This window comes from Melospiza georgiana, chromosome 2 (genome assembly GCF_028018845.1).
Source record: "Melospiza georgiana isolate bMelGeo1 chromosome 2, bMelGeo1.pri, whole genome shotgun sequence".
Classification (NCBI taxonomy): domain Eukaryota; kingdom Metazoa; phylum Chordata; class Aves; order Passeriformes; family Passerellidae; genus Melospiza; species Melospiza georgiana.
In genome coordinates this window covers 79,538,991-79,566,157 of record NC_080431.1, presented here as the reverse complement: position 1 = coordinate 79,566,157, position 27,167 = coordinate 79,538,991, and the positions used below count along the sequence as shown (strand labels likewise).

General features: G+C 41.0%; 1 protein-coding gene across 2 annotated transcripts in view; it reads right to left on the bottom strand.

Moving 5' to 3' along the window:
- Positions 1-27,167, bottom strand: part of EPHB6 (EPH receptor B6) — a 66,447-nt gene that overhangs the window by 32,534 nt on the left and 6,746 nt on the right. For both annotated transcript variants that reach the window (XM_058045394.1, XM_058045393.1), the window contains exons 2-4: positions 15,118-15,336; positions 4,615-4,679; positions 1,391-2,087 (exon numbers count right to left, since the gene is read on the bottom strand). In XM_058045394.1, coding sequence (XP_057901377.1) covers positions 1,391-2,087; positions 4,615-4,679; positions 15,118-15,211 — 856 coding nt within the window. In that variant the 5' untranslated portion in view covers positions 15,212-15,336. The remainder of the gene's footprint in view (positions 1-1,390; positions 2,088-4,614; positions 4,680-15,117; positions 15,337-27,167) is intronic.

Genomic DNA, 27,167 nt, shown 5'->3' with positions numbered 1-27,167 from the left:
AGTCATTGCATTTGCACTCTGGTGTTAACCAGAGTATTTGTACATTCCGGGTCCAAGCTGAACTATTGTTTGAATAAATCCAACTTTTAAATTTTGTCTGCAGCCAAAACTGTGTTCCACATGACATTTATCTTTTAGAGTACTAGGTGTAGCGCAGCAACATTTTAAACTGCTGAGAGATTTTGAGTAGATGCATGCTGAAACAAAGGAAGCACCAGAAGAACGTCACACACAAATTACACAACCAGCATAAGCAGTTTGCTCTAATGGACTGTCCTAACCTTAAGACAGGAACACAGTCATGACATTAGACTGGGTGCTCAGGCTTGGCCAGATTTTAGCCCAATATCACTTCTGAGTGACATGTAATGTACTCTACTTCCTCCAACAAGCATATCACAGAAATACAGAGAGTACATTATTGGTAATGATGATACCATTGTGACTGCTTTTTCTAGTCAGGACAAGCTCACAGAGCCACATTTTCCCTCTCCCATGATCAGGCTGCTGCTCTTTCCCTGTTTTTTATTGTATTACTATACATTAGCAAAAAGGCCCGAAATAACTAGGACAGAGTGTATTAGCTCTGGACTCAGCTCTCCTCCATGTGGCATCTTCCTTCTAATGCTGCTGCCTCTTGGTAAATAAGTGGAATTATAGTAGATCTGGCTAGTGACAGCTCCTGCTAGATCTGTGTGAGTACCCTCAGAGGCTGTCTCTGGTGGCAGCAGTAACTAAGGCCTGAGTGGAGCTTCCAACCATATTCTTAGCAGCAAGCAGTGGTGTCCTGGTTTTGGCCAGGACAAGGACAATCTCTTGCATTAGCTGGGAGTGGGCATGGCTGTGGGGGTGTAACCAGGAACAGATGTTACTCTACACCACCCTTATCATTGACAGGGGTGGAGGGAAGGCACTCACACTTCCAGGAAAAGGGTATTCCTTTCTGTTGGGAGAAAACCTTTCTGTGTTGGAAAGAACCAATGTGATCAGTATTTGTTTATTGTCACTTCCCATGTAAATCATCTGTCATACACCTTTTGTTGTTAATATTGTTGTTGTTATGTTCATTTTATTATCTCATTGCTGTTTCCAGTAAACTGTTCTTATCGTAACTGATGATCTTTGTATTTTGTGTTTCCAACTGGAGGGGGAGTGAGTGGCAGCATGGTTTTAGTGGCAATACCAAACTAAAGAACACCATTCCTAAACCAGGAAAAATGGTCACTCCAACTCCAGTCTGAGGAGTTAAATGTGTGAAACAAGGCGATCTCTGTGAAAAATTATTCTCTCTCCCAGCTCTCTGAAATTTTGGCTAGGGCCAAATATTGCTGACACAGAGAACCAATGAAAAAATGGCTGCCTAAGGGGAAGAGGAAAAAAGTTCCCTCACCTTGGCAGGCTCGTTCATCATCCACAGGCTGGTAGCCAGCCTTGCAGGTACATCGTCCAATGGCCACCATCCACTCCCCTTCTCCATTGCAGTGCAGCCGAACACTTGAGGACCCCGTTGTGCTTGTCTCTTCAGCGTTGGGTACACATGTCCCCGGGGATTCCACCAGTGAGGTCCTCTCCCCGCCAGCAAACGTTTCAGGAAAGGAGGCAAACCCTTTCACCACAGCTGGGCACTTGTAGAAAAAGACTTGGACTGCCACCAAGGACATGCAGGCTCCCGAATCCTGGAAGGCCAGGTAGAAGCCATGCTTGGTGAGTGGCCCAAAGCTACGTACTTTAACATTCATCTTGACCACCTTCCCAGTGCTGTCCACCTGGGAGAAGCTTTCATCAGCTGCAATAGTATCCACTTTGGTCCAGGGGCCCTCACGCCACTCCGGCATGTCCTGAGAGGCAATGTCAGCGTCCGACTGGTGGTAGTAGAGTGTGAAAGTCTCCTTGCAGGAGGAGGCCACGGTGCGCATGCTGGCGCAGTCCCTCACGGAGAAGCGGAGCCGGACGTGGACGCGGTGAGCCCCGCGCCGCTCTATGAAGTGAGTGCGCAGCCAGTTGTTCTGACCTGGTTCAGCCACGTTGCACACTTGAAAGGTTCGGATCAGGCGCTTCTTGTCATCCAGGACACTTACCTCATCCCACTACAATGGATATAGAGGAGAAAAAAGAAATAGGAATAAAAAAATGGATTCAGTATTCAACTGCACCAAAAATTCAGGACAGGTTTTTGTCTTCCCCTTCTCCTTGCCATGTCTATGACGAAATTTGAACTTGTTTATGCTATGTGCAGCAGAGCCTTCTAGACAGAGTATGACCCTGTAAAGAAGAGCAGTCAAAGCTCTGAAGTAAGAATTGTTGTGACAGAAAACATAAATCATGCAAACTTGGCCACACGACATTGAGAATCTTAAAATGCGAGAGTCACACTTTCTTCCTTCCTATCTTCCCATCTCTTGTCTCCAGAGACAAAACAAATGATACAAACAAATGAAACAGAGCAAAAGACACTGTTCTCTGGAGAACACATTAAAGCATAAGTCCCTTCTACGTAGCTTTACCACAGCAAGAGCTGTGTTCTGACATTTCTTATCACCACAGCCATTACAGGGGCAGGTCCAGATCGAGTTTGTGCCTGCAGGAAGGCACAAGGGAGGGATAAGGAGGGGTAGAAGCAGGCTCCTGTACAAAGCCGTATGACAAAACCCTCCTTACCCTCTCAACAAGCTTTACACAATAGGTACAGGGCCCTGGATATGACAGAGGACGTGCATAGTTGAGATAGAAGAGAAGGAACCTGCTCAAGCATTCTCATGAAAGTCCGACCAACCAACTTCTTACAATTAAGATCTGTACTAAGACCATTTGCCAAGAAGAAACAACAGCAAGTTATGGTCATTAGTGACTCCCTCCTGTGTGAAACAGAAGCACCCTTTTACTCATCGGAACATCTTTTCAGTCAAGTGCTGTCTCCCTGGGCCCCAGTTTAGCAATGTCACCAGATGATGGAAGAGCTCAGTACAGCCTTCAGACTACTATCCACACCTGCTTTTTCACATGGGTAAAAATGATGTCCCAACAAAAAGTGAAAAGTTGATCAAGAGTTTTCAGGGCCCTGGATGAAACGTTAAAAAAATCAGGAGCAAGTACAGGTAGTGTTTTTCTCAATCTTTCCAGTAGCAGTAAGGCACATTTGAAAGAAACAAATGATGCTGAGACACCAATACTGGCTTCAGGACTGGTGCCTCTGCCAAAATGCTTGGGTTCGTAACCACTGAAGAATCTCTGAGACACAGGGTGTGTTGGGACATGACAGGATCCAGCGTTCTGATGAAAGAAATGCATCTTTGTTAATAAACTGGAGGAACTGATTGGGAGATTTAATCTATAATTGATGAAGGAAGGGCATACCACCAGGAGAGCTGAAGATAAACCAAAGACTGGCATGGCCTAGACTTAGGACAGCACTGCCAGCTGGGATCATGTATGCTGCTCCTGGGAGCATGGAGAGCTCAGGAGCACAACTGAAATGTTTGTATACCATGGGAGCATTGGGCAATCATTCATGGCACAAAACTTAACAAGGACAAGTGCCAGATCCTGCACCTGGGATGGAGTAAGTGCAGGCACAAGTACAAACTGTGACAGGAATGTCTGGCAGGGAGGGCCCTGGGGGTGCTGGGGGCAGCAGCAGCTCAGTGAGGGTCAGCAGGGCACAGCCCAGAGGGCAGGAACCGTGTCCTGGGGGCATCAAACACAGAGCACAGCCGGGCACAGGGGGATCATCCATCACCCGCTGTGCTCAGCGCTGCTGCGGCCTCACCCGGAGCGCTGGGGGCAGCTCTGGGCACCACCACTCCAGAGGGGTGGGAAAGTCTCTGAATGTGTGCAGAGGTGGGAAACAAAGCTGGAGAACGGGCTGGAAGGTGTGTCCTGGGAGGAGTGGCTGAGGGCTCTGGGTTTGTCCAGTTAGGAGAAAAGAGAGGCTGAGGGGTGACCCCCTTGCTCTGCAGCTCCCTGAGGAGGGGAACTGGAGAGGGAAGTGCTGATCCCTTCTCCTTGATCCATGATAGGATGCATGGGAATGGTTCAAATCTGCCTCAGGGGAACCTCAAAACTGACATCAGGAAACATTTCTTTACCTAGAGGGTGGTCAGACACTAGAACAGGCTTCCTAGAGATGTGGTCAATACCCCAAGCATGTCAGTGTTTAAGAGACATTTGACAGTGCCCTTTATAACATTTATAGTTCAACAGCCCTTAAGTAGTTAGGCAGCTTGACTAGGTGATTGTTGTAGGTACCTTCCAACGGAAATATTCTATTCTATTCTATTCTATTCTATTCTATTCTATTCTATTCTATTCTATTCTATTCTATTCTATTCTATTCTATTCTATTCTATTCTATTCTATTCTATATGGAGGGGTGGCTGTAGAACTCTTTAGTATTTCTGGAGCAGAGGTGAAGGAATAGGATAAGGATGTGGCAATAGCATCCTACTCAGCACCCTTCTCTCTTAACAATCTGGCTTTGCAAAACACACTGTGTTCAAATTCTTCATATGTACAAAACCTATAAGCCAAGTCTCTCAGTTTCCCTTTCTTCATCAGATGCATGCATGTCTTCCCAGCAGACATGGAGTCGAGAGGAGGGACAAGGGAAATGCTTACCCCGTCAGAAGGATGTGCAGTCCAGCCAATCTCTGAGGTCTCTTGAGTTGTATCCAGAAGTATTTCTGTTTGTATTTAAAAAAATTAAATTAAAAAAAGTATTCTGTGCTATTCCAAGTCAGACTAAAATCTTATTTGTTCCTCTCAAGATTTTCTTGTAGAGGACTTCCATACACCAAAAATAAACATTCATGTTTTGAGACTAAATATGACAGGTTATGTCCATACTAATAAATTAAGAAAGGCCAAGACAAAGGCAGAAGCACTGGACACATAATCATGCTAACTCATGATTCTCAAGTGGCTTGGCAATATTCTCACCAGACTTTCCCAGGCAAAGTATAAGCACACTGACAGCATGGTGCAGAGTTATCATAATGAGCAGTTCAGATGAGGCCCCACTCTTTTTGGAAAGGAAAAGGTGGGACATAATATGAGCTACATGAATGCATGCCACTCTCATTAGAATTATGGCTGCCCATTGTATCTGCACATGTAAGTGTGGACACAAGGCCAAAGCATGTTTGTTCCCAGCTCTGGTACCAAATTTCTTTGGGAGTTTATGACCCAGATGATCCTGTAATGGATTGATTTTGTTCTGGAGTTGGGAATTACATTATTAAATAATTACAGTATTAGGAATTATAATTACATTATAAGGAAATACAGTATTAAATAATCTGTTGCATTATTACACTGCTCAAGAGTAGGGTACATGCAGAACTTCACAGGCCTAGTTTATTCCCACAACTAGTCTGCATTTCCATTGTTATTGAATCTACCACTGCAGACAGATCAGATATCAGCCTTGACTGCTCTTGGGCAATTATTCTCTGCTTGGGTACAAAGAAACACAAAAGAGATTCTGACAGTCCAAACTATAAACAAAGTATTCTCCAAAAGAGAATGTCAGGGTCTGAGACCACTGTGGTATGCAAGCATGTACTCTTCACTCTGTATATTTAGGACACAGAATAAGAAAATGACTCAGGTGAATAGGTTATTTACATGTGTTGATATATACTGTATAAATCAATTGGTTTTTCCTAAATTCTGGGGAGTTTTATTTGCTTATTTTGATTTTCATATTTCTATCTTATCACTTAAAAAAAAAACCTGCAAAAAACAGATTAAAAAATCCAACCCAAAACCTAATGCCAGCTTACAAATAAGGTTCATGATCCATTATTAAACCTTGCAAAGGTTTAGTAATATGATTGTTCCATGTTTTATGTAGGAGAGAGATCCTCAATGTTTTCTATTTCCAGTTATGAATTGCTTATGTCACTATCCCTATCAATACACCTGGGGATTCACTCCCCATTAATCACTGGAAAGGAAAGACTCATCCTAATGCAGACATGATCAAATGAGCAAGTTTATACAGACCTCAGCCTTCACCAATGTCCCTGAACTACATTCCCTGTATTCCTACAGACATTTTATACTTTTTAGACCTCCCTGAGGATGCAGCTCCTTGATTCAAAAGCAGTGCAAACTACGAGGCCTGGCTTGCCAAAACTGGAAAGAACTACTGGTTACAGCCGAAGCATAACCCCACTAAAATTATGTAACGGACCTCAGGAAATGCTGAGCAGCTCCATTCTCAAGGATAGCTCAGCTCCAACAGCCCCTCTGAGCAGCAGAACATCTGCAAAAGGCCTATGCCTCCCTGAGGCACAGCCTGCCCTAGGCTGCCCTAGCAGCAGAGGAACTTGGTATCCCCCATGCCCATTACCTTCTCAATTGCACAGTCTGGCACAGGGATTGCACAGTGTCTTGTCATTACTTTGCCACTGGGATCCCAGACATATGCTGAAATAATACATAAGGCCATTTTTCAAGACAGAAAGAACTTTTTTCTAATCAGATCTGAGTCTCCCATTTACCAAAGTACAATACTTCTACCCCTTGGAAACTCTAGAAGTAAAATAGAGAAAAGTTAATCAGGGCATGGAAAGCCATACAGAAAGTGAGAAAGAAATGGAGAAGAAAGGAAATGGAGAAGATTTGCTCAGTAGCTCTTGCTCTGCCATGTCAAGCAGATTCCCCAGACAACTTCTCACCAGTGAGCAAGGCAGTATTTACCAAGCACGTGAGTATTTCACAAGCAAACAGAAATAGGCAGCCTGAAGCAGACAGAACTGTCCCTTTCACAGTGAGTACTTTAAGTCAGAAACCACTAGAAAAATAAGAAAAGTACACAAGAATTTTGTGTGCATAAATCTCATTTTGCAACCTACAGCCAAAAGTCCCTCACTATTTTTGTTCTTCCTCCCTTTCCTACTGGCTGTGTGCCTGGAATCACATCCCCAGTCACACTAGCTGCACGCACACTCATAAATCTAACAAGCTGTTAAACAGCTCTCTAGCTCTGAGGACAACAAGCACTATGGTTCATGTTCCCATGGCTAAAAATTCCAACCCCACAGAAGTGCACAGCTGCATCCAAACCACCTCCCAGGAAAGGTCCTCAGTCCATCCAAACCCCTGTTTGTGATAAGATTATTTGGCATGGGCCAAACAAACCCATGGCTGTGCTCATAATTTAACAGTATGAATGACTACATGTGTACAGGTATAAGCTTTCACTCTGACACTTTATTAGCACTGATGACTAAATAGCACTTCACATCCTCACTGGGCTGGGCCACACCAGTATTCTGCTCCTCTTCAGTGCCAACAGAAATTATCTGTTCAGTTGAATTTATCACCTTGGAAGAAAAATGACTTATACCCTTTCAATATTGCTCAAAATCAAGGGTCTTGCAACATCAGGTTAGACTCAGTCTCAATCCAGCCCACGATGCTGCTAGGGGCAACACTGATTCAGGTATCTCAGGGTATCATTGGAGCAATATTCTACTCTGCATTAAAAATGAGGAATAGGCAAGGTATCTGAGCAACCTAGAGGCTTTGAAACACGTGAAATTACGATAATTCTACAATTCTTTTTCTACTCCTGATTTAATCTCAGTTTTGAATAATGATATTCCAATTGCATATTACAACTGCTATTTTACTTCAAGGAAGATAAAAACAACTAATGAGAGATTCTCCTATATTTCTCTTCTCTAAACTAAAAAAAAAAACCAACCAAAAAACCATCACTTTTTACAGAAGAGTCAAATGGGTTCATTACACTCTGCAAAATCTTAACTCTCATTTGAGTATTCTCAGCTCTTGCCAGACAGAAAGGTGAAATAAAAATCCCAAATACTTCAGCTCGTACTATTCTGTATTTACATCACAAACCAATCTCTTGGGCTACATTATGCTATAATGTCAACATCCAGAAAAACTGGGCAGAGGCTGGAAGCTATTACAGATCAGGCTGTTCAGAATAGGCACGTTAATAATTTTTACATTTTGGTCTGCCTGTACTTTCAAGCAAGACTATTAAGCGCTTGTGTTACAGACAAAATGATCCCTTGATGCAAGAGGATGGCAATTTACCCAAGGATGACTGACCCTTAGACAACCTTCATGGAGGCAGAGATGGCCTAACAGCTTTCTGGATTGAAGAATATTTGCCCCTGGTGTCTTAACAGTGCAGTGGTGCAAGAGGGAATTATACAACCAAAGCCTTGCAAACTACAGCCACAGACAAGTGAGTCGATCCTGAGAAGAGAGTAAAAGAATCCCTTTACCTGTGTGATGAGAATCTGCTACTAAAACTGTAGAATCACAGAATGAAACAAGCTAGAAGGGAGGTACAGAGGTCATCTTAACCAACACCCCGCCCCGCTCAAGGCCAGGCTAAATTACAGTAGGCTGCTCCAAACCTTGTCCAATTGAATTCTGAGTATATCCAAATGTACACTGATAGAAGGCAAAGGGCACTATGGTAAAAGGTAACAGTCAGAGAGTTTGCTTTGCTATGGAGTGAATGCCTCAAGCAGCAAAACTTGCTTGCTTAACAGATTTGAAAAGAACTGAAACATTTCTGAGCTTATTCTGCCTTCCATGATCATTCCTTGAAAAAGTAGGAAGTGTGTGAATGCTCTCTAAGAAGGCTGGGAAGAGAAAGCATTCCCTGGGCTTATGCAAAAATAGTGTTAGGAGCTGTCAAATCCAGTAACCTCACACAAGCCAGGCTGCTGCAGCTCCGTGGCCCCAGGCACAACCAATAGCAGGGTTAGGTGGGTATTCCCAACAGGCACACACACAAACATATCCAGGCACTGCACATCTATGAATGGCCAGCCACAAAGATCAACACAGGCAGAAACACTCACCAGTCATGCAAACAGAAACAGCACCACCAATGGCCTCATCCTGCTCCCCTTTCTGGTTGGTCAGGATTCAGGTCTGCTAGTGGGAAATATATATGCATTTGTATACAATGTGGATCTCTGCAATAACTGTCCTTAAAGATTTAGCCTCCTGACCTCTGGATCTGCGGTCTCTCCACCTGCTGCTACCTGAAGCTCAGCTGAAGCTCACTCCTGGTGTGAGCAGCCAGACAAGCTCACTCACTGTCTGTACACCCCTTCACACACACAGAGGCATGCTATGGATCCCCTGCTATATGGCTTTAAGGGTGCAGCCTACCCAGCAGCTAGCCCTGGGTGCTTGCTCTCCTGAGCTGCTATTCTGTGGATCTCTCCATGAAGTGGTCTTTGACACTCTGCCTACCCAGGAGCTGCCCTGGGATCATATTGTCTCTGGGTACACTGAGATACACAACACATAGACAGTACTCTCAAAGAACCCCTGGAATTCATGGTGACCAGAATACCCGACCTGGAGCTCCTCATAGTTCTTCCCTCACTAGATAAAACCCTCTGCTCGTCTCACTCATAGAGACACACACATTTAAACTGGTGTCTCACTCTTCCTCCAGACTCTGCTCTTTCCCTGCCTTCCCAACCCACTAACTCCACCAGCAAGCTAGTCGGGCTTGCTATAGAGATCACAAACTCACCAATTCAAGCTCACTCACTCCAGTTGCTGGCTGCTTGCATCACAGATGCACAGATCCTGTGACCTGTGGTCCACCTTGAGTTCCTAGCACTTGCTTTTCATCCATTCCATGATCTTCAGCTGCTGGTAGCACTGACTCATGGGCCACTCTGAGCTGTGGTTCAGCTCCAGTTGCTGGTATATAAATGTACACACACACACACAGACAGACAGACAGACACACACACACACAGACACACACAGACCCACAGACACACACACAGACACACACAGACACACAAAAACAAAGCCCCTTCACCCAGGTAACTGGTGAAAAATGGAATTTAGTAAGAAGATAGGACAGACTGTAGTGATCAGATGCCTGACAGCCATACTGACCTGCAGTTGGTGTATGTGACTGGCCCCTTATCTCTCTACTTTCTCACACTTAATCCTCCCTTTCCACACCTACAGTTACTCCCCTAAACAACCCACAATAAATTTTGCAGATTATCTTCCCTACACCCCACAATAAACACCCTGCCCCTTGCTGGCAATAATCTGCTTCAATCTGAAAGGTGCTCCAGAGAGCACTTCCACTGATTTAACTTAATGGGCTCATTCCCACTCCATGGACTGATCACACTCCTGTGATAGCTCTGGGAGAAGCTGGGTCAGGGCACTTATTTCTCTGTTAGGTTATTGAGGGTCCCCTGCCTTTCACTGTTCCTATGTGCTCCTTTAAGCATGGGGAGAGAACACTTTTATCAAGAAGTTTTTATCACTCATATAAACAAATATATTTATTCATTGGGTCAATCATTTGGAGACAAAATAGGGTGAAACCTTTGGGAAGCCCTAAATACAATAGAATGTCTTCCAAAACTAAACAGCAATTGTGGTGAAGTAAATAATATATCAGTAGCTAATGGCATATGCAACCATAGTAAGTACTCCTTTCTTAAAAAATGAGTTGATGAAACAAGTAAAAAACCAACCAAAAATAGCCTAAAAAATCCTAGTTGTTCATAACTATCCAACACAAAGGTTGATGTTGTTTTTTAAAAGAAAATGTCTTAAAGATTTGCAATGACTTAATACAAAAAAACAAGCTACAGAATTATAGAATATGCCTCCTAATATAAGAGAATATATATAAAAAGCCAACCTATATGAGAGAAATGAGTTCAAATTTTTTCTTGTATAAAGCTATAATGTCAATCCTTCAATGAATGATCCCGTGTTACTTCTGTAATGTTACTTCTCAAATGCAATTAATTTTAGAAAAGCTATTTGGAATCAATGGGATATGTGTTTAGTAAGTTCCATGAAGTATAATGTAATTTAACTGCTTGCTCTGTCAGAGCAAAATGCTGACACTATCAGAATATCAAAGTTGTCATCTGCAAGGAGGAATTCTCACACTCCAACCAGGAGTTATGTACCATCTGTGAAAGAGAGAAATGACAGCCAAATGCTGTAGGATATGGAAGTACACAGCTTTTTGCAAGGTAACACAGTTTCTAAGCTTTATGAATGATTGTGTATTTTTCTCTTCCCCAGCCCCTTTCTTTTGTTAAAGCTCTGAGGAAACTGCTGAGATTAGCATGTTGCACTACTACTGATGTCAGAAAATGCAGACATCAAGAAATTAAAATTAAAAAAGGTCCAACTTTGCATATGAAATCCAGTTAAATTACTATCTACAACTTTCCTAGAGATACAATATAATATCTACTCTTCCACAGCTTAAGAAGTTCATTCTCCAAACACTCACTATTAAGTCTAGAACTTGGGTCTAACTGCCACTGCCATCAAACCAGCTACTTTCAGTGCAGCACAGCGTGACTTTTAATGCTTATCTACATTCTCCTGCTTGCTTTTCTTCCCAGACATTAAGAAGTGAGCTTATTTTTTCCAAAGTTATACCAAGGCATACACTGAAATTCCCAGAGACCCTGCATTACAAGAATGCAATTCCTGTTCTTTGCAGCTTTAATTAGCTTTGAATATAAACAGTGTTGGTTGCAGCATGAATAGTCTCTCCTGTCCTACTGGCCTCCAAGCAGCAGATTGGGAACAGGTTTAACACAGGGCATGGTGCAAACCTGGGAACAGGGATGTCCCTAGCACAGGAACTACACAGGAATCTATTATGGAAGGAAATGAATCAAACGGAGCTGCTGAGACTGACCAGAAGGATAAACCCCTGTCTGCTCCCCCTTCACAAACAGGCTGCACATCCAGCCAGGTCTTATTCACGTTCTGCATGCCTACAACAGGATATTCCTCTACCCTGGGCTTTCCAAGCATGTAGCAAAGTTTTTGGCATGCAGGAGAGCACCAGGAAAGCACTGTGAAGAAAATACTTGCTAGGATTTTTAGCTCATGTGAATCACAAGCAATCAAACTAAAAAGTTAATTTCACTTTTTTTTTCCCCCTGAAGTAAAATGACATTAATTTAAACCTTTTTCTGTATATACTAAACTGCATATAATAAACCAAAAGAGAGTGGTATTTTTCACTCTGCTCTGAAGATTCCCTCTGAGGAAGGCATATTCTCCTCCACTTCAAAGGCAAGCCAGTTTGAGCAATCAATATATTATTTTCAACAGCCCAAGACAACAACCAGCTAGTAGAAAAAATAGGGGAAAAATGAAATGTCTGACCTCACTACCTTTTTTCTTCCATATTCCCTTTTGCCAAAGAGATACTCTTAATGCAAAGAGGTTTTACCAAAGCAGAAGAATTATTGTCTCTATGTCTTGAATTTCTGGAAGACACTTAAAAAGACTGTCCAGGGATTCTGCAGGCTTGAGAGCTTGTTGTAAAATAAATGCAATCACTTACAGACAGAACACATCATTCCTCTGGAACATATTTAATGAGTTCTACAAAATGAACTCTGCTTGTGTTTACAGCTGTAGACATTTAGAACTCCATCAAAGCAAAACCAATATTCCACATAAAATTGATCTCAGTGCCCTAGCAAGAGCTATTTCATTAACAAGTTATCACTTGCTCTCACCTGTCTTGACTGCAGCCCATCATGCATTCTTAAATTCTATGCTTCACAAACTTTTAAAGTCAGAAAGGTTAACCTAAAATGTTAACTTAAATTTTCAGTGATAAACTGTAATTACATACAAGTGTAGATTTTTAAAGAAATAAAATACTGTATTTCTTTATGTAGCTTTGAGAAAAAGGAAAAATCCATTATTTCACCCAGTGTGTAGTTCAAAAGTAATGCTCTCAAAATCAAATCCTCAAAAAACTCTTGCAGAGCTATAAACATTGAGAAATGTGATCTTAATGAAAACTTCTGTGCAATTGTGTTTCCTTTTATAAAGCTAACCCCCCCCCCCCCCCCCCCCCCCCCATATATAAATGTTTTCTGTTTTCAAACCAGTCTTCCCTCAACTTTCCATTCAGGCTTTTTTTTGGTGTAAAAATCATGTCTAGAAAACTTTGCACAGACATGCTCATTCCTGGTGAAATCAGTGTGTCCAAATACTAGAGCTATATTAAATAAATTGAGCCTAATGCCTCCTTTTTATGCATTAAAACCAATACCAACAAAATCATTTCAATTGCTTACAAGAACTTCTTCACTTTTGAGTCATGAGGGTGTTTAAAGTCCCATTAGGTCCTGTAAAAGCATGCTGTCTTCTTTCTATCTGAGAGGCATTCTGCCTAAGTATTTGCTCTCTTCATAATGCATATGAAGATAGTCTGAATCTTTTGACTACTTCCCCTCTCTACAGCTTCTCCCTCTTTCCTTAATGATTAACATTAAGGTTTAGAAAATTTCAAAGTTTGAACAACATTTAGTTTGAGACAGAATGTGATTTACATTCAGACTTTAACTCAAATGCCCGAGAAACACTAGGAAGAACTGATTGATTCATTTTCCCATTCAGTCAACTCTCTTTAGTTGGAGGTGAAATGTGTTTTAAACACCATCTAAAACTTCTAAGAAGCTCTACAAAAACTGAAGACCACACTGGATATTCCCTATATTTTTCAACTTAAATCTGAAACCTGAATTTCAAGTTTCTGCTGTATATAATGAGTCAACAAACAAGCCATGGGCCTTTTTTCTTCCTTATGGACAACTCTGCACTAAAGCAAAGTTTTCCACATAGTTATCATCAGACTTTCCTCCCCTACCATATAATTTTTATTTGACTTTTGACCACAACAAAAATACTTACCTCTGAGATGCAAATCAGCTTTAAAGTGCAAACTTAGGACCATGCAGTACAGTCACAATGAAGATGCTGACTCCCTTGACCCTGAATTGAGAGCTGAAGTTCAGCTCATGGACACCTTTACTGTTTCCTCTCCACAGGCAGAATTTTACTGTCCTATTTTAATCCAGGCAGGTCAACTATGTGATCTGTGAAGCTGTATCACACAGTGCTTTTGAAACTCTTTTTATCTTTACAAACTTTCAGGACTGAGCACTGAATTCAAAAAATGCTCATTTGTACAGGCATCACTCAGTTACTTCATATTTGCAGAGAGAATTTCTATCTCATTTCTATACCAGTTACACAAGGAATTACACAGTAATTTTTAATACAATTTTAAAATCAGCAATTCACAGAATTTCGGAGATTTAAGAATTTGTATTATAATCTTACATAAATTATTTAGCCTCTGAACTTCCCACACACACTGTATTCCCCTCCTATTAAGAGAAGGGATGCTTTAACAAGCTTTCCTCTTTTTGTTAGATCTCACACAATACTCCTTTCCTTTCCTCTAGGTCTTTCCTTGCTTCCCTTTGATTCCATCTCTCCCTCCTCTCCTCTTTCAGTGGCTTTCAGAAATGCAAGAGATGAACATTCATCACAAAGCAGTACAGTTCACTGAGCACATGTAGCTGCAAGAATATTCTTGGAACAAACAAGGGGACTGTTTACAGTACCTCTGCCCTTCTCTAACTCTCTTCCACAGCTCCCATCTTATCTCCTGCTCTCATCGCCCTCCCTTCTACCATCTATTCTTTCTTCTACCATTTTCTTGGCACCTCTTTTCCCCTGCCTACCTTTTCCCTACTCTGCCTCCAGTGCTTTCTCCCTCCTCTCTGCTGGCTGAATGTGGACTGCCTCTTCTTGTTAATGCAAAACATCCTCTCCTATCTATTATTTGAGGCAAGTTTTTCAGAGGTGAGACAAAAACTCTTGATTTCAGCCCAGTGGGTGCTGTCTTCTCCAACGGTATAAACGTCCAGAGATTGTTTCACAAAGCAAACATGTTGCAAGAAGAGAAACACAAGAATCAAACACACACAAAGCATAAACAAGGAGCTTATTCCTGGATAAAAAAAATTTATTCTTTGAGGCAGTCACTTCTGAGATAATTAGTAGTAATGCTCACTAATGATCCTTCACAAGAGGGTTTGCCTCTCCCACCAGAAACAATACTAATAACTTTTTAAATCCCAAGAGATAGTGATCAACCATCAAATAGAAAGACATGTGCTCAATGCTCATCTGAACTAGGATATAAGCATACTGGAGAGCACACTTTTTTTTTTTTTAACCTCTACAGAAAACACTTTAAAGATGATGTGAAACATCTGTTCTTACCTTCTAATGAGGTGACTAGATGAAAAAAGAAGACCATCCAGAGCCAACCCATTCCCGACACTCTTCTTGCACTGATGCCAGCATTAGAATCCATGAAGATTCTCTGTAAATACCACCATCTTCAACAAGCACACACCACTCTCTTGAAATAGTCTGAGATTCCTTGGAGTGTTTTAATACCTTTCCAAATTAAAGCACAGAGGTCTTCGCAGAGAAATGCTGTTTAGGAGAAAACAGAAGGTAGAAACAGAAATCAGGTCACTCTAACACAAAACTGACAGTTTTTATACACCCATTCCATCATTTACTACTTCCAAGATATGGGTTAAAAAGGAGTAGCACAGACCCAGTATTTTCCATATACTCATCCCTCAAGACTTCAGTCAGTCACAGGTGTTTTTTGCACTGCCAGAACACACAGATTTTGAGACTTTCATGGCATCAGGGACGGTGTGGCTCCCAAATCAACATTAATCTCTACCACAGTATAGGCTGTACTATTACTGAAGTCCTGATCCTTTCTGCATCTTTGGCAATGTTTCTTGGAAGGTGTCTATTCCATTTCCCCTGTATGCTTTTCGAATTGTGTCTCTTGTAGTTTACACTTTGCCTTTTAAGGATTCTGCAGGGCAGTAGCCATGACAGGAGAGTTTTTGCCAACACAAATCTGCACAGCTGACACACTTGTGCTGCATTTCACATGCAGGCATTTGTCCCTTTAAGCATATGACTGCACAACACTACTAAGTTGGACAGTATTTTTCCCATTGATATGTTGTACATGAGGAAGCAAACGCTGTGATATTTAAGGTCAAACAGGGAGCCTGCATTAGAGTCAGAAAAAGCACACAAGTCCAAGTTTATTATCTTAAGTGGAAAAAAATCAAAATAAAACTCTACCACCACCATTAAGAACCTGACATAAAAGCTTATCTTACAGTAAGGGAGCAGCATGTAGCCTAATCCAGCACTGCATTAGATCAATACAGCATAACAATTTTGCTAAGCAAGGTAATTCTAGCTCCATCTGTCCAATTCTCAGCCCAACAGAGAAATATCACAGTAATATGTAGGTTGCATGCAAAAAGCCAGTATGTTTTTTTCTTCAGGTGCTCTTTGAGCAGAGCACTGAAAATGCTCCAATGTCTTCAGTGAGACAGTGAAGCGTAGCTAAGGAGAAAGAAAAATGTCTCAGGCAATATACAGAAATGGCTCAATAACTTGGCTGAAAGAGGGGAGGAAGGGGGAAGATTTGTAATTAAAAGGGGCAGCCTCAGTGCAATTATCTGAAAACCTTGCAGTGGGGGATTTGAGCAAGTTGGGCATAGCAGAGGAAAAAGCAGCCTGGGGAATATGAGAAAAAGCAGAGCGCCATTAGATTTGCTTTACTGGAGAGGAAGAGAAATTTGGGCAGGATGGAACAGCTCTCTCTTCTGCTGCTCCCAGTGAGAACCTAGAGCACCCAAGACAGATGAACCAAAGGCACTCTGGGCATCACTAAAATGTAGGGAAACTAAAGGAATCTCAGCAAGAGGCAAAAGTTTTGGTCCATGCCTTCTGAGGAAAGAGAAAAATAAAATCATTAACTATTACTGAGAAAAAATTAAGATTAAATGTGAGGATGGATACAGGCACTGCTTATTACTTTACGAAGAATGTATACAACACAACACATCACAGAATAAAAACACCACTGGATGCAACTGCAAAGAGGAGAAAATTTCAGGGTGAAAAGTCAGAAAGTCCTTCTTTACAGAAACAACTACCCAAGCACACAATAGCAGTCTCCTGGAAAAGGAGTAAAGATGCTGCCTGAGCCACCAAAACTAAGACTGGGCACACCAAAATCAAGCCTGCAAGACACCTCTACATGGAGACATAAATACTCACCATTTGTACTGGAAAGCTATAATATTATAATATCTGTAAGTTTTTTATTGAACCAGTGAAATTCTAAGAGATGGGGACTTATAAGGATTCATAATGAAGGCAAGCAAATGCAGGAACAGAGGTCAAACAAACTGAAGAATACTTTCATTTCAGTCAAGGGACCTCATTTATCTGCAGAAGGCTTGAAAACAGCTCGCAATTCAGATATTCTCATGTCACATAATGTCGGAGTCACAGAGCAGAAAACAGAACCCAGATACACTTTGGCTGCTGGATCTCACACCAAAGCATTGAAATTACCACAAAACAGATATAACTAAAAAAAAATCCCTTGTACACAAAACCAGACACAAAACAATTTCTGGCTCCAAGGAAATCAATTGTTCTTCTGCTGCCCTCCTCACCTGCACATCTCTCTTACAACATCTGGTTGTCTTATCCTGGTTTCCTCTGTATCCCACCAAAGTTACACTGCTCTTCAAGAGGAATCATGCAGCCTTTGTCTGGATTAGGCTGGCAATTATTTTTCTCAAAATAAACTGTGGCTAAATCAAAAAGCTGGTTGTGATTTAGCAGATAAAAAAGGTAACTTTTTTTTTTTTTTTTTTAGGTTTTGGGTTTTTAAATTTTTTTTTTCTGCCTCTTCCACACCTCAATGAAAAATGCTTACTCCACAATGAAGGATAGAGAGAACATTATGGAAGCATTTAAGGGAGAGTAGGAGGGAAGCACTAGCCTCTGTGAATTAAAGAGTACCAAGCCCCTAAATTGCTAACCACTGCCCTGCCCTTCCCCCAAGCACTTGATGTGTACAGAATCTGACTACACCCAAAGACGCTCATCTTTCATTCTTTAGTTCTCCTACTACTTCTACCCTACACCAAACTACGTAAACAGAAACCTCAAACCATCCCAACTTTCCAACCACCCTCTCCTCTTGTCCACACAAGCACCTTTCCATGGCCGCCTCAGCTAGTTACCCGCTCCAAAACTGCTTTCAGCAAGATTACTTCTCTTTGCTATGGAATCCACTATTCCCCACACTCCTCCAAATCCAACTGCAAAGCAATACACCCTCTGTGGACAGGATCCTTTGAAGAACTTCCTTAAATACCCTTTCTCTTCCTCTCTCTCCTCCAAGTACATGAACTTGCCACTCATGTACGAGCTGTCAAACCTCTTACGATATCCTATTTTTAGGCATATATTTCCTTAGCTAGTAGAATGATTTCTATCTCCTTGGAAGTCCTGAAAATTTTAAACTGAGAAGTGACAGTTCCTGAGGATTAAAATGTCTTTCAATGATTCAACCCTATAAAACTGTGAAGATCCCAAGCAGTCAGAAAAGACCACTCATATTATTTTTACTGTAAATCTAAGCCCCAAGAGATGGGAGACGGAAGTTTCTGGGTTGTCTCCTGACATTACTCACCAAAGCTATCATGACTGTTTACTTTGGCACCATCACTGTGGTACCTCGATTACCAAAATTTACGTTTGAGTTCCCAGTTAAAGAAATAAATACAATCACCTCGGGAAGCTTGTCAAGGTGAGTTTTGAACATCACCAAGGATGGAGATTCCTCAACTTTTTGGGGCTTCCATAGCAGCATTGAAATGGGAAATCTAATTTTTTTTTTTTACTGGGGATTTTTTTCTTCCTTATATGTAGTCACAATCTCCTTTGATCTCTTTTGCTTTCTATCTCAACAGAAGAGAGTCAGCTCTTGCCAAGCACCTCAAAGCTTCTTCTACCCAAGACTGAAAACACAAGCCATTTCAGCTGGAAAGCCTTGAATGTGAAACAGCACGCCTGGCATGACTGGCACTGTTTAAATCCTGTTTATTCTCACCAGACAGGGCCGGTGCTGTAATTTCTCACTTTTTCTGAACTCAAATCTTGAGGTGGGAACACTTCAGAACTATCTCCAGGCAAATGATGCTCAGTAGTGATAGTGCTCCCACATGTGCTAAAACAGCTGACAGTAGTACAGTTCTGTGCTTGTGAGAGCTCTGTCACAGAGGGCGGCTGTCTGTCCATGCTGCACCCAAGCCGTGGCAAAGCATTTCATGCAGCCAGTAGCTTTGCAGCAGCTTCTTTATGTAAATAAAGGATTCCCTCAAAGTTCAAGCATTGTCAGTGATGACACCTGAAGGGCCATAGGGCACCAGTGCTGCCAAACAGGTCAGCATTAATCGAGAATTCCCTTCCATCAGTGCATGTGGGTTTTTTTAGAAAGGAAGCAGGTTTGCTCCAAGGTTTGTGCAGTCACTAATTTGAGAGCACCCCAATGATATATGGCTGGAGTCTTGATGGAGGTGGTCATGCACCTGGCAAACCTAAGAGGAATCTCCTTAGAATGGACTGCTTTTTTATTCTTCTGGGGTTTGCACAGCATTCTGAGACTGATAAAAAACAGTGACAGCTAGATAAACAGTGTAAATTCTGTGCTGGCCACAGGTTCTTCTGGACCTAAGCTTTGAACAAAACCCCTCCTTTTCTCAACCTCTTCACTCCAACCATAAAACATTGGACAGACCTTCACTGAAGCACGTTCTAACTTACTACACAGACAATATGTAGTCACATATCAGAAAATAAAGTACAGTGACCCTATTTCCCTCTGACAGACACCACCTGCAGAACCTGACATCAAATAGCATTAACCACTCATCAGAACCATGCATCTGTCTGGCTTCCACAGGAGGAATTCAAGCATGCATTTCGGATTAAGAAAAAAATCTAGGATTGTTCAGGTACTGCACAAGCCTTCTGGAGAAAAGATGAGGGCCTGAATATAGCTGTTTCTTTGAGTTCTACACTTCAACACATAAGAATGTGCAGAAGCAGATGAATGTCCACCTAAGCCAAGTTTTCTCCGTGTCTCCAGTGCCAGGAAGAGGTGCTGTGTGCAGATGGCTTGCAAGCCTCACCTCTATGTGACCCACTTTCCTCCTCTTCCTCCAGTATCCACAAATGTAAGACAAAGATTACCAGAGAATATCCCCCAATTGATTCACTTTAGTATCTCCTTAGGAATTCATCCAAGCCCCGTTTTGAACTTCTAACAGATTTGGAAAGATGTCTATCCTCATGCAACACAGTATTTTTACGTATTTGATATTGTTCTACTAATAGAAGCTGAAGTCGTAACAGTGCCAAATTTTTTATGTTTTCAATTCTTCTTATCTGTTCCAAGAACTTTTCCAAATCATCTTGTTTCCTCCCACTGGAACAATGCTTCTTCCTCATTCATTGTTAACTGACTCCTCTAGGCCTATTTCACAGTAGAAATCATTATATGGGTCTAATTTCCCTCTGCTACACTTGATTCCACAAATTTTCCCTGTATTTATCATACTTATTCCTCACACAAAGGACCTAGATGCAAAATAAATACACCTCAAGAACTCTCCAGTGTAGAGAAAACGCTGTACCTTTGCAAACACAGTCTTTCCTCCTCCTGCATATTTTGCACTGTGACTCATATCAGCTTAATATTATCTCTCAGCAAGAACCATTAAAAAGATAAATGAGCACAACATCTGGGAGAGTCAATAAACTACTATTCCAATTAATTTGTGCGGCACACTGATTCATCACATTTAGGCAGAGTACAAAAAGTGGAATTAATACCTCTCATTCATGATAAATAGGGAATCATGATAGTGTTACACATCAAGCAAAAGGCCTCCCCCCGTCCTTTGTTGCCCCCAGTTCTGTCCTACTATAATTGCTCCTTTGCCACTGGGATGCCCTTGCAGCAGGGCTCACTGGGATAACATCCACAATGCTGTTATGAAAAGCTGTCACTCAGTGCCTGTCCAGCAGTCTGAGCATGACATAATATTGCCTACCTTCTTTCTTAGACAATAATTACAATAACTGCTATTCATAGAAATCTTTCTACGCCCCAAACAGGAAGTGAAAGGGGGGGGGGGGGAGCAACCCATAATTTATCGCTCAGGGTTTTAATATCATGAAGTTAATGTGTTTTCTTCAAAAATTCTATTACTGGGACACATAAAGCACCACAGAAAAATGATTGACTAAATAAATAGATCATTTCAATAGCTGCTGTATATCCTTTTATCCTCTGTTACTAATTGAGATTATTTTTAATGACGCCAAACTACTTTGAAAATATCTGAGATGAGAGTAGGATTTATGGAAAAAACCCTTGTGGATTTTTTACAGTCTGTTCAGTTGCTTCATTTAATTTTGAGAGAAACGCTCTAGATGAAATGTATAACTAAGTTTAAAGGAATACTTTCTCAAGAGCATACTTCATAGCTGGCTTGATCATTTGCTTCCTACAGATTATCTAGATAGAGTTGTGTCTGTTCCTCTTGGGATCCCTTAAGTATACAATGAGACTCCAAAAGCTGATTCTGAATGTTCTCCAAAGAAAGGCATTTATTTCCTTGTTTACCATGGAAACACCAGGCGTTGTGAAGCTGATCTTCCATGCTCTGATTATACATTTCCTAGTGGTATCCAAATTAAGAACTTCCATAGCTCTTAAAGGGAAGAAAGAGATGCTTATTTTCATGAATTTTTATTAAACCCTTGAGGCTCTAATAGGGTGCCCAACTTAGAAGCATAATGACTCAAATGACCTCTACAGTCAGTGGACGGAGCTGAATCATGTTCACCAGGGTAACTAAGACCTGCACTAATTAAAAAGGGAGCCATGGACAGCAGAACAGCTCCCTCCCGATGACTCCCCAGGTGCGGCCTGAAGGTATCCGGGGAGATTCTGAGCCTCTCTGCGATCTCCCAACCCACACAGGAGGCCTGGTTAGCATCTCTTTAGATAACTACAGTGCTTTCCCTTAAATCTCTCTTCTCTGCCATGACACACTTGGCTAGAGCAGCTTTACAGCTTGGCTTGTAAATCTAGTCTTTCTTCCTAAGTAAAATTCATTCACAGCTGCCCGATGTTTCTGGAGCCTTTCTCAATACCTCCACATCATGTTTTGCTATGCCTAACAAAGATGGACACTGAAGTCTTGAAACTACAGCAATTAAAAAAATATTCTGATTAAAGATACGGATTCTTTCTTCCATCTATTATGTACTTGAATTACATACATATTAAACACAATTAAGTTCCTGAAAACAATTTCTTCCCACCTCACAAGATTTGACTTCACTGACAATTTTTATAGTGATTTGTGTAGTTTTCAAAGAAGCATTGGCAATTATAGTCAAGTTTCTAACATTAACACCAGGAAGCAAAATCCCAGCTCCAGAATATTAACAGCATTATAGAATGAAAAATGTGAAGAAATTAATTGTTATTTATGTTATCCATTACTTGCCTCTTCTCTAAATATAACAGGAAACTCTTCTAAAATATAACAGGAATTGAAGTGATACAGAAATTACTCCCTTTGAATTTTCATACTGTAAATAAAGGAGACTGTGCAAACAGGGGGAAATGAATTAACAGCTATCCATCACATTTATCTTCTTTGATGGAAAGAGAAGATGACAACTGTACCCACTGGGTATGGCTTCACTGTCCTGTTACTGATTTTACTCTAATTCCTCAGGATACCTCTCTCAGTACAACTGTGCACAGATCCCTGCACTTTTATCTATGTAGAAATACACACGATGTTATCAACTTCAAGTATAATTTATCTTCGACAATTATACCTTCATCTGTACAAAAGGAAGACATAAGGCTTCAGCAAAGAAAAAAATAAGCAATTCACAAACTCTAGGGCACAGCTGCAAACCTTTGTTAAGCACTATGTAAAATGTTGTATTTCCAAAATTCTAAGTACAGAATTTTAAGTTTAGAATACTAGACTCAAGTATCCCTGAAGATCACCACATTATTAACTTCTAGGTGACAGTAATCTGTGGTACTAAAAGTTCTTTGAAAATTTCCTTTTGTGATACAAGTTAATTTTAAACAAACACCTCAAAATTCACTGAAATTTTGTAATAGAAGACGTCTGAAAACAAGAAAAAAGATGCATCCTATTTCTGCATTTAAAAGGGGAAGGGAAATAACACATTTTCATAAACGGTTATTAAACAAAGAATGTTTTGCAGTCCCGGTTTTGGCTAGGATAGAGTTAAATTTCTTCTTAGGAGCTGGCACAGAGCTGTGTTTTGGAATGAGAATACTCTTAATAACACAGATGTTTTAGTTGTTGCTAAGTAAAGCTTACTCTAAATCAAGAACTTTTCAATTTCCCATGCTCTGCCAGTGAGGAGATGGACAAGAAACTGGGAGGGAGCATGGCCAGAACAGCTGACCCCAACAGGCTGAGGAGATATTCCACACTCTGGAATGTCATGCTCACTACATAAACAGAGGGGACATGGCCAGGATCTGTTGATGATGGGTCAGGGATGTGCTGGGCATCCATCGGTGGGTGGTGAGTGACTGTACCATGAGTCACTTGTAGTTTTTGGGGGTTATGCCTCTCTCCCCCTTTCCTTTCCATCATCATCATCAACATCATCACCATTATTATTATTATTTTACTACAATTATTAGACTGTTTGAATTGTTGTTATCTCAACCCATGTCTTTTACCTTTTCCCAATTCTCCTTCCCATGCCACTGGGATGGGAGGGGTGGGAGGGTCGGGGCTAAGCGAGCAGCTGTGTGCTGCTCAGCCGCCAGCTGGGGTTAAACCACGACAGTGACGTAAAAAGAAAGTCCCTAAAATCATGTTCTCATCTACTCAGCAACGCTGATCATGCTTTTTTTTTCAAGTGAAATTAAAGTTATTGTATACCAAGTTCTGTTTGCTGATGGGTGGAAAGTGGTAAAGAAGCCAAGCATAGTGTTGGCGATGGCCAGACAAGCAATGCCACGAATCAGAAAAATAACCTTGACATTTGCTGACCAAGTGTGCAAATGCAACTGCAAATCTACAAAGACAACCCAAACACAGAGATGCACAACAGCCTTAAAGGCATTTTCAGGACGCTGGAAAAGAAATCAAGGGCCTGAAGGGTTGAGCAGGAGCAAAAGTGAGAGCGGCTTGCGACACTAAGATATTAATAAGTCTAAGAAAAGAGATGTTTTATACTAATGCTCTTTCCCATTGTAACTTAAGAATGTAGCCTTACATGGCATGTCTAGAAATATATGAAGCAAGATCCATGCACAAACACTCAAAAGATACAATAGAGGGGAAAAAAAGAACAAGCTGAAAATACTTTTCTTAAACTGTTCATTGTGGACCACTTTGCAAAATCCTTTAGTAAGGATTAATATTTTCTTCAGCTGCAGTAAAGAACTTCAATTTTTGCAAAAATATGCTTACTGTCCTCATCTCTAATTTTGCTTTTGACTTCATGAGGGTTTTACAGTAAGAAATATTTAGCATAAGCAGAAAATGCATGTCATTTGTATTCACAGAATCCAAGGTTATGTTGCCTGTTGGGATATAGTGGCAGCACTGACAGCCGGTTAAAAGATAATGTTCCTCTTCTATGGGAATTCCCATCATTTTGAAATTGCCTTTCATTCCATGGGAGAAACTGTCATTTCAAAACAGATTACAGAAAGAACTAATAATATTAAAGCATCTTAATTTAAGTGCAGCTCTTTTTATTAACCTCCTGTCTGGCTTCAATGAGGCAGCTTGGGTTTTCAGAGAATGTGCTTCATAATTTAAGGGTTAATTAAAACTACTTTTTTCCATTTTAATCAGTTTCACAGCCTTGGGCTGTCATAGAGCTTGGTTCACAAATTGTTGGCTTCATGCATTTGCAGATAGAGGCTACTTTTAAAACTAGTTAATTACTAGTATTATTTATCATCACTGTTTTTATTCCTGTTAAGAGAAGCAAGAATGCTTCTTTGTAAAACAACAAGGCAGAAAAGCACTGAAGCATGATCACTTTACTGACTTTTTCACTGCTTTGACCTTGCTGTCCAAACCTACTTTCCTACCTTCACTCCATGCAAATGATTACCAGCTACCTTCCATCTAGTTATAACCCCACAGAATTACAAATACCAGTTTTTGAGTTCATAAGGTTGCCCCAACAGAGGGCTGTAACATAACATATTCCCCAAATGGGAGTGAGAATAAAAAAATATATTCAGTCAAGCTGATTCCCTTACATTTTGCTGACTGCACCAACAGGCTGTACAATATACAAGCTTTAGCTCCAGCACGTAAATTAGAGCGTTTGATGTGGAAATATATGCACCAAACTAGGAAGCTATGAGGGAGGGAGAAAATGGCCCAGAGAAGAGCTCTACTACACAGCCGTCATTTTTTTATGACCACTGTTTGCCAAGATGGGAATTCTGTCTGTTCTACCACTAGTTTGAGTCTCAAATTCATGTTAGGTATTCAAACATCACAAAACAACCCTGCACTGCACTGGTCATACTCTGAGAAGTGCACCACACCAACACTTACTACTACAAAGCCATTTTTTGCAGGAGGTGTTACCTCACTGTGCAGACAGGCAATAAGGGAGCTGCCTTGGCAGCAAGCTCTTGAGAACACAGAGAAAAGAACCATGAGACCTAGAACCAAGGCAAGAAAATATATGGTTTCTCCAGTTTTGCTGTCTTCAGTTCCAGTCTTGAAATCCATAATATTCATTCAGACTCAGTTGTCTTTCATCTTAGTGCCTTGGTCTCACTGTTAAAATGACTGAACTGAGCAACAAGAACAGACATTATGGAAGTTCTGTTGGACTTCAGAAACATTTCACTTGGTCTTTCACACTAAGTTTCTTTCAACTTTTGTCACCATCTAGATGATTATTTAGAGAACAACACTAATGATTCATGTTGATTCAAGGCTAAAATCAGATTTTCACTTTGATTTTGGGAATCAGGTTGCCCAAAATTGGCTCTCATCTACAAGAAAACTGAGAGGGAATTGAAGCAGAAACAGTAGCTTGAAGAAAAGAAATCAGATGAATGCTCCAAAGAAGAGATTATCTGAATGGCAATGACTGCTTGAAACAATTACCTGAGTTTAGTGAAGCATCAGAAAGAGCCCATGTGTAGCAAAAGTGGGTTAGAGAGCTCCACCAAAAATTTGAACTTGCCACTGGCAGAGCCTGAAGAACAGCCAATTTTGTTCTCAGGTCCTTCCCTCCTCCTCCATCCTGCATTTCCAGTTTGATGTTTCCACCCTCAGGAAATGGGGACATTATGTGCCACTAATACTTCAGCAGAACAGAAATAGTCTTAAGAGGAAAAGGGAAGGCCAAGCAGGTTACGGTAGAAGGATATTTCAGGCTCATAGCATCTCTTTCTAATGCATGTTTGTATTATTTTTTGTGCCAGAGATGAAAGCAACAACACATAATTCTCAGAGTTCATCCTGCCTCCTCAGTGTCTCAAAGGCTTATTTATATTTCAGTGTGGATGCTGGGGCTCACTGCTCTTGTTACATCCACATCCAACCTCAAAACCAAAGGATTACATTTAAAATTGAGTGAGTACAATACACCACTTCCTTTCCTTGGATATCAACCAGTCTTGGTCTTAACAGAGCAGATCCAAGATATGTTTTCTGTCAGGAAGGTAGTACCTCCCCAGCTGATGGCAAAACTATAATAATAGAAATGAAATAAAGGGGATGGGCACCTTTATTTAGAGTCAACATCTGGCTTACAGTCCCATATCTTCAGGACTTTTGTTGGTGCATTTCTTTAGGCTTCCCTAGTCATATTTTTAAATGTCATTAGCAATAAGGCTTCCATGACTTTCTACAATCTATGCGGGCCTTTGCTGGAAGAAAACACACCTTAATACTGAACCCCAACCCATCTACTTTGGGCAGTTTGAGCCAGCCCTTTTCCTTTGGCCAGCACATTGCCTAGAATCCTGTCAATAGTCTTTTAGGTACTCTAGCTACTCCAGAGCAAACCCTTTTCACTCATCAGTAAGTTAGTGCTTTTTAATAGCATTTTAAAAATTCCCTGTAGTCACCTAATCACTTCTGTGGCTCTTCACTGAGCTCCCAGTTCATCAGTGCTGTGGCACACAAGTTCACACAGTCAAACACAAATAGTCTCTGTGCATTTGCATTAGTGCCATGAAGTCAGAGACTGTACAATTTCAACACCACGGGTTCAGAGGCACAAAAGAAAAAAAAAAGTAGAAAATGCCAGGCTGATATGCTATGATCTGGGTGGAAGAGGGGAAGGCC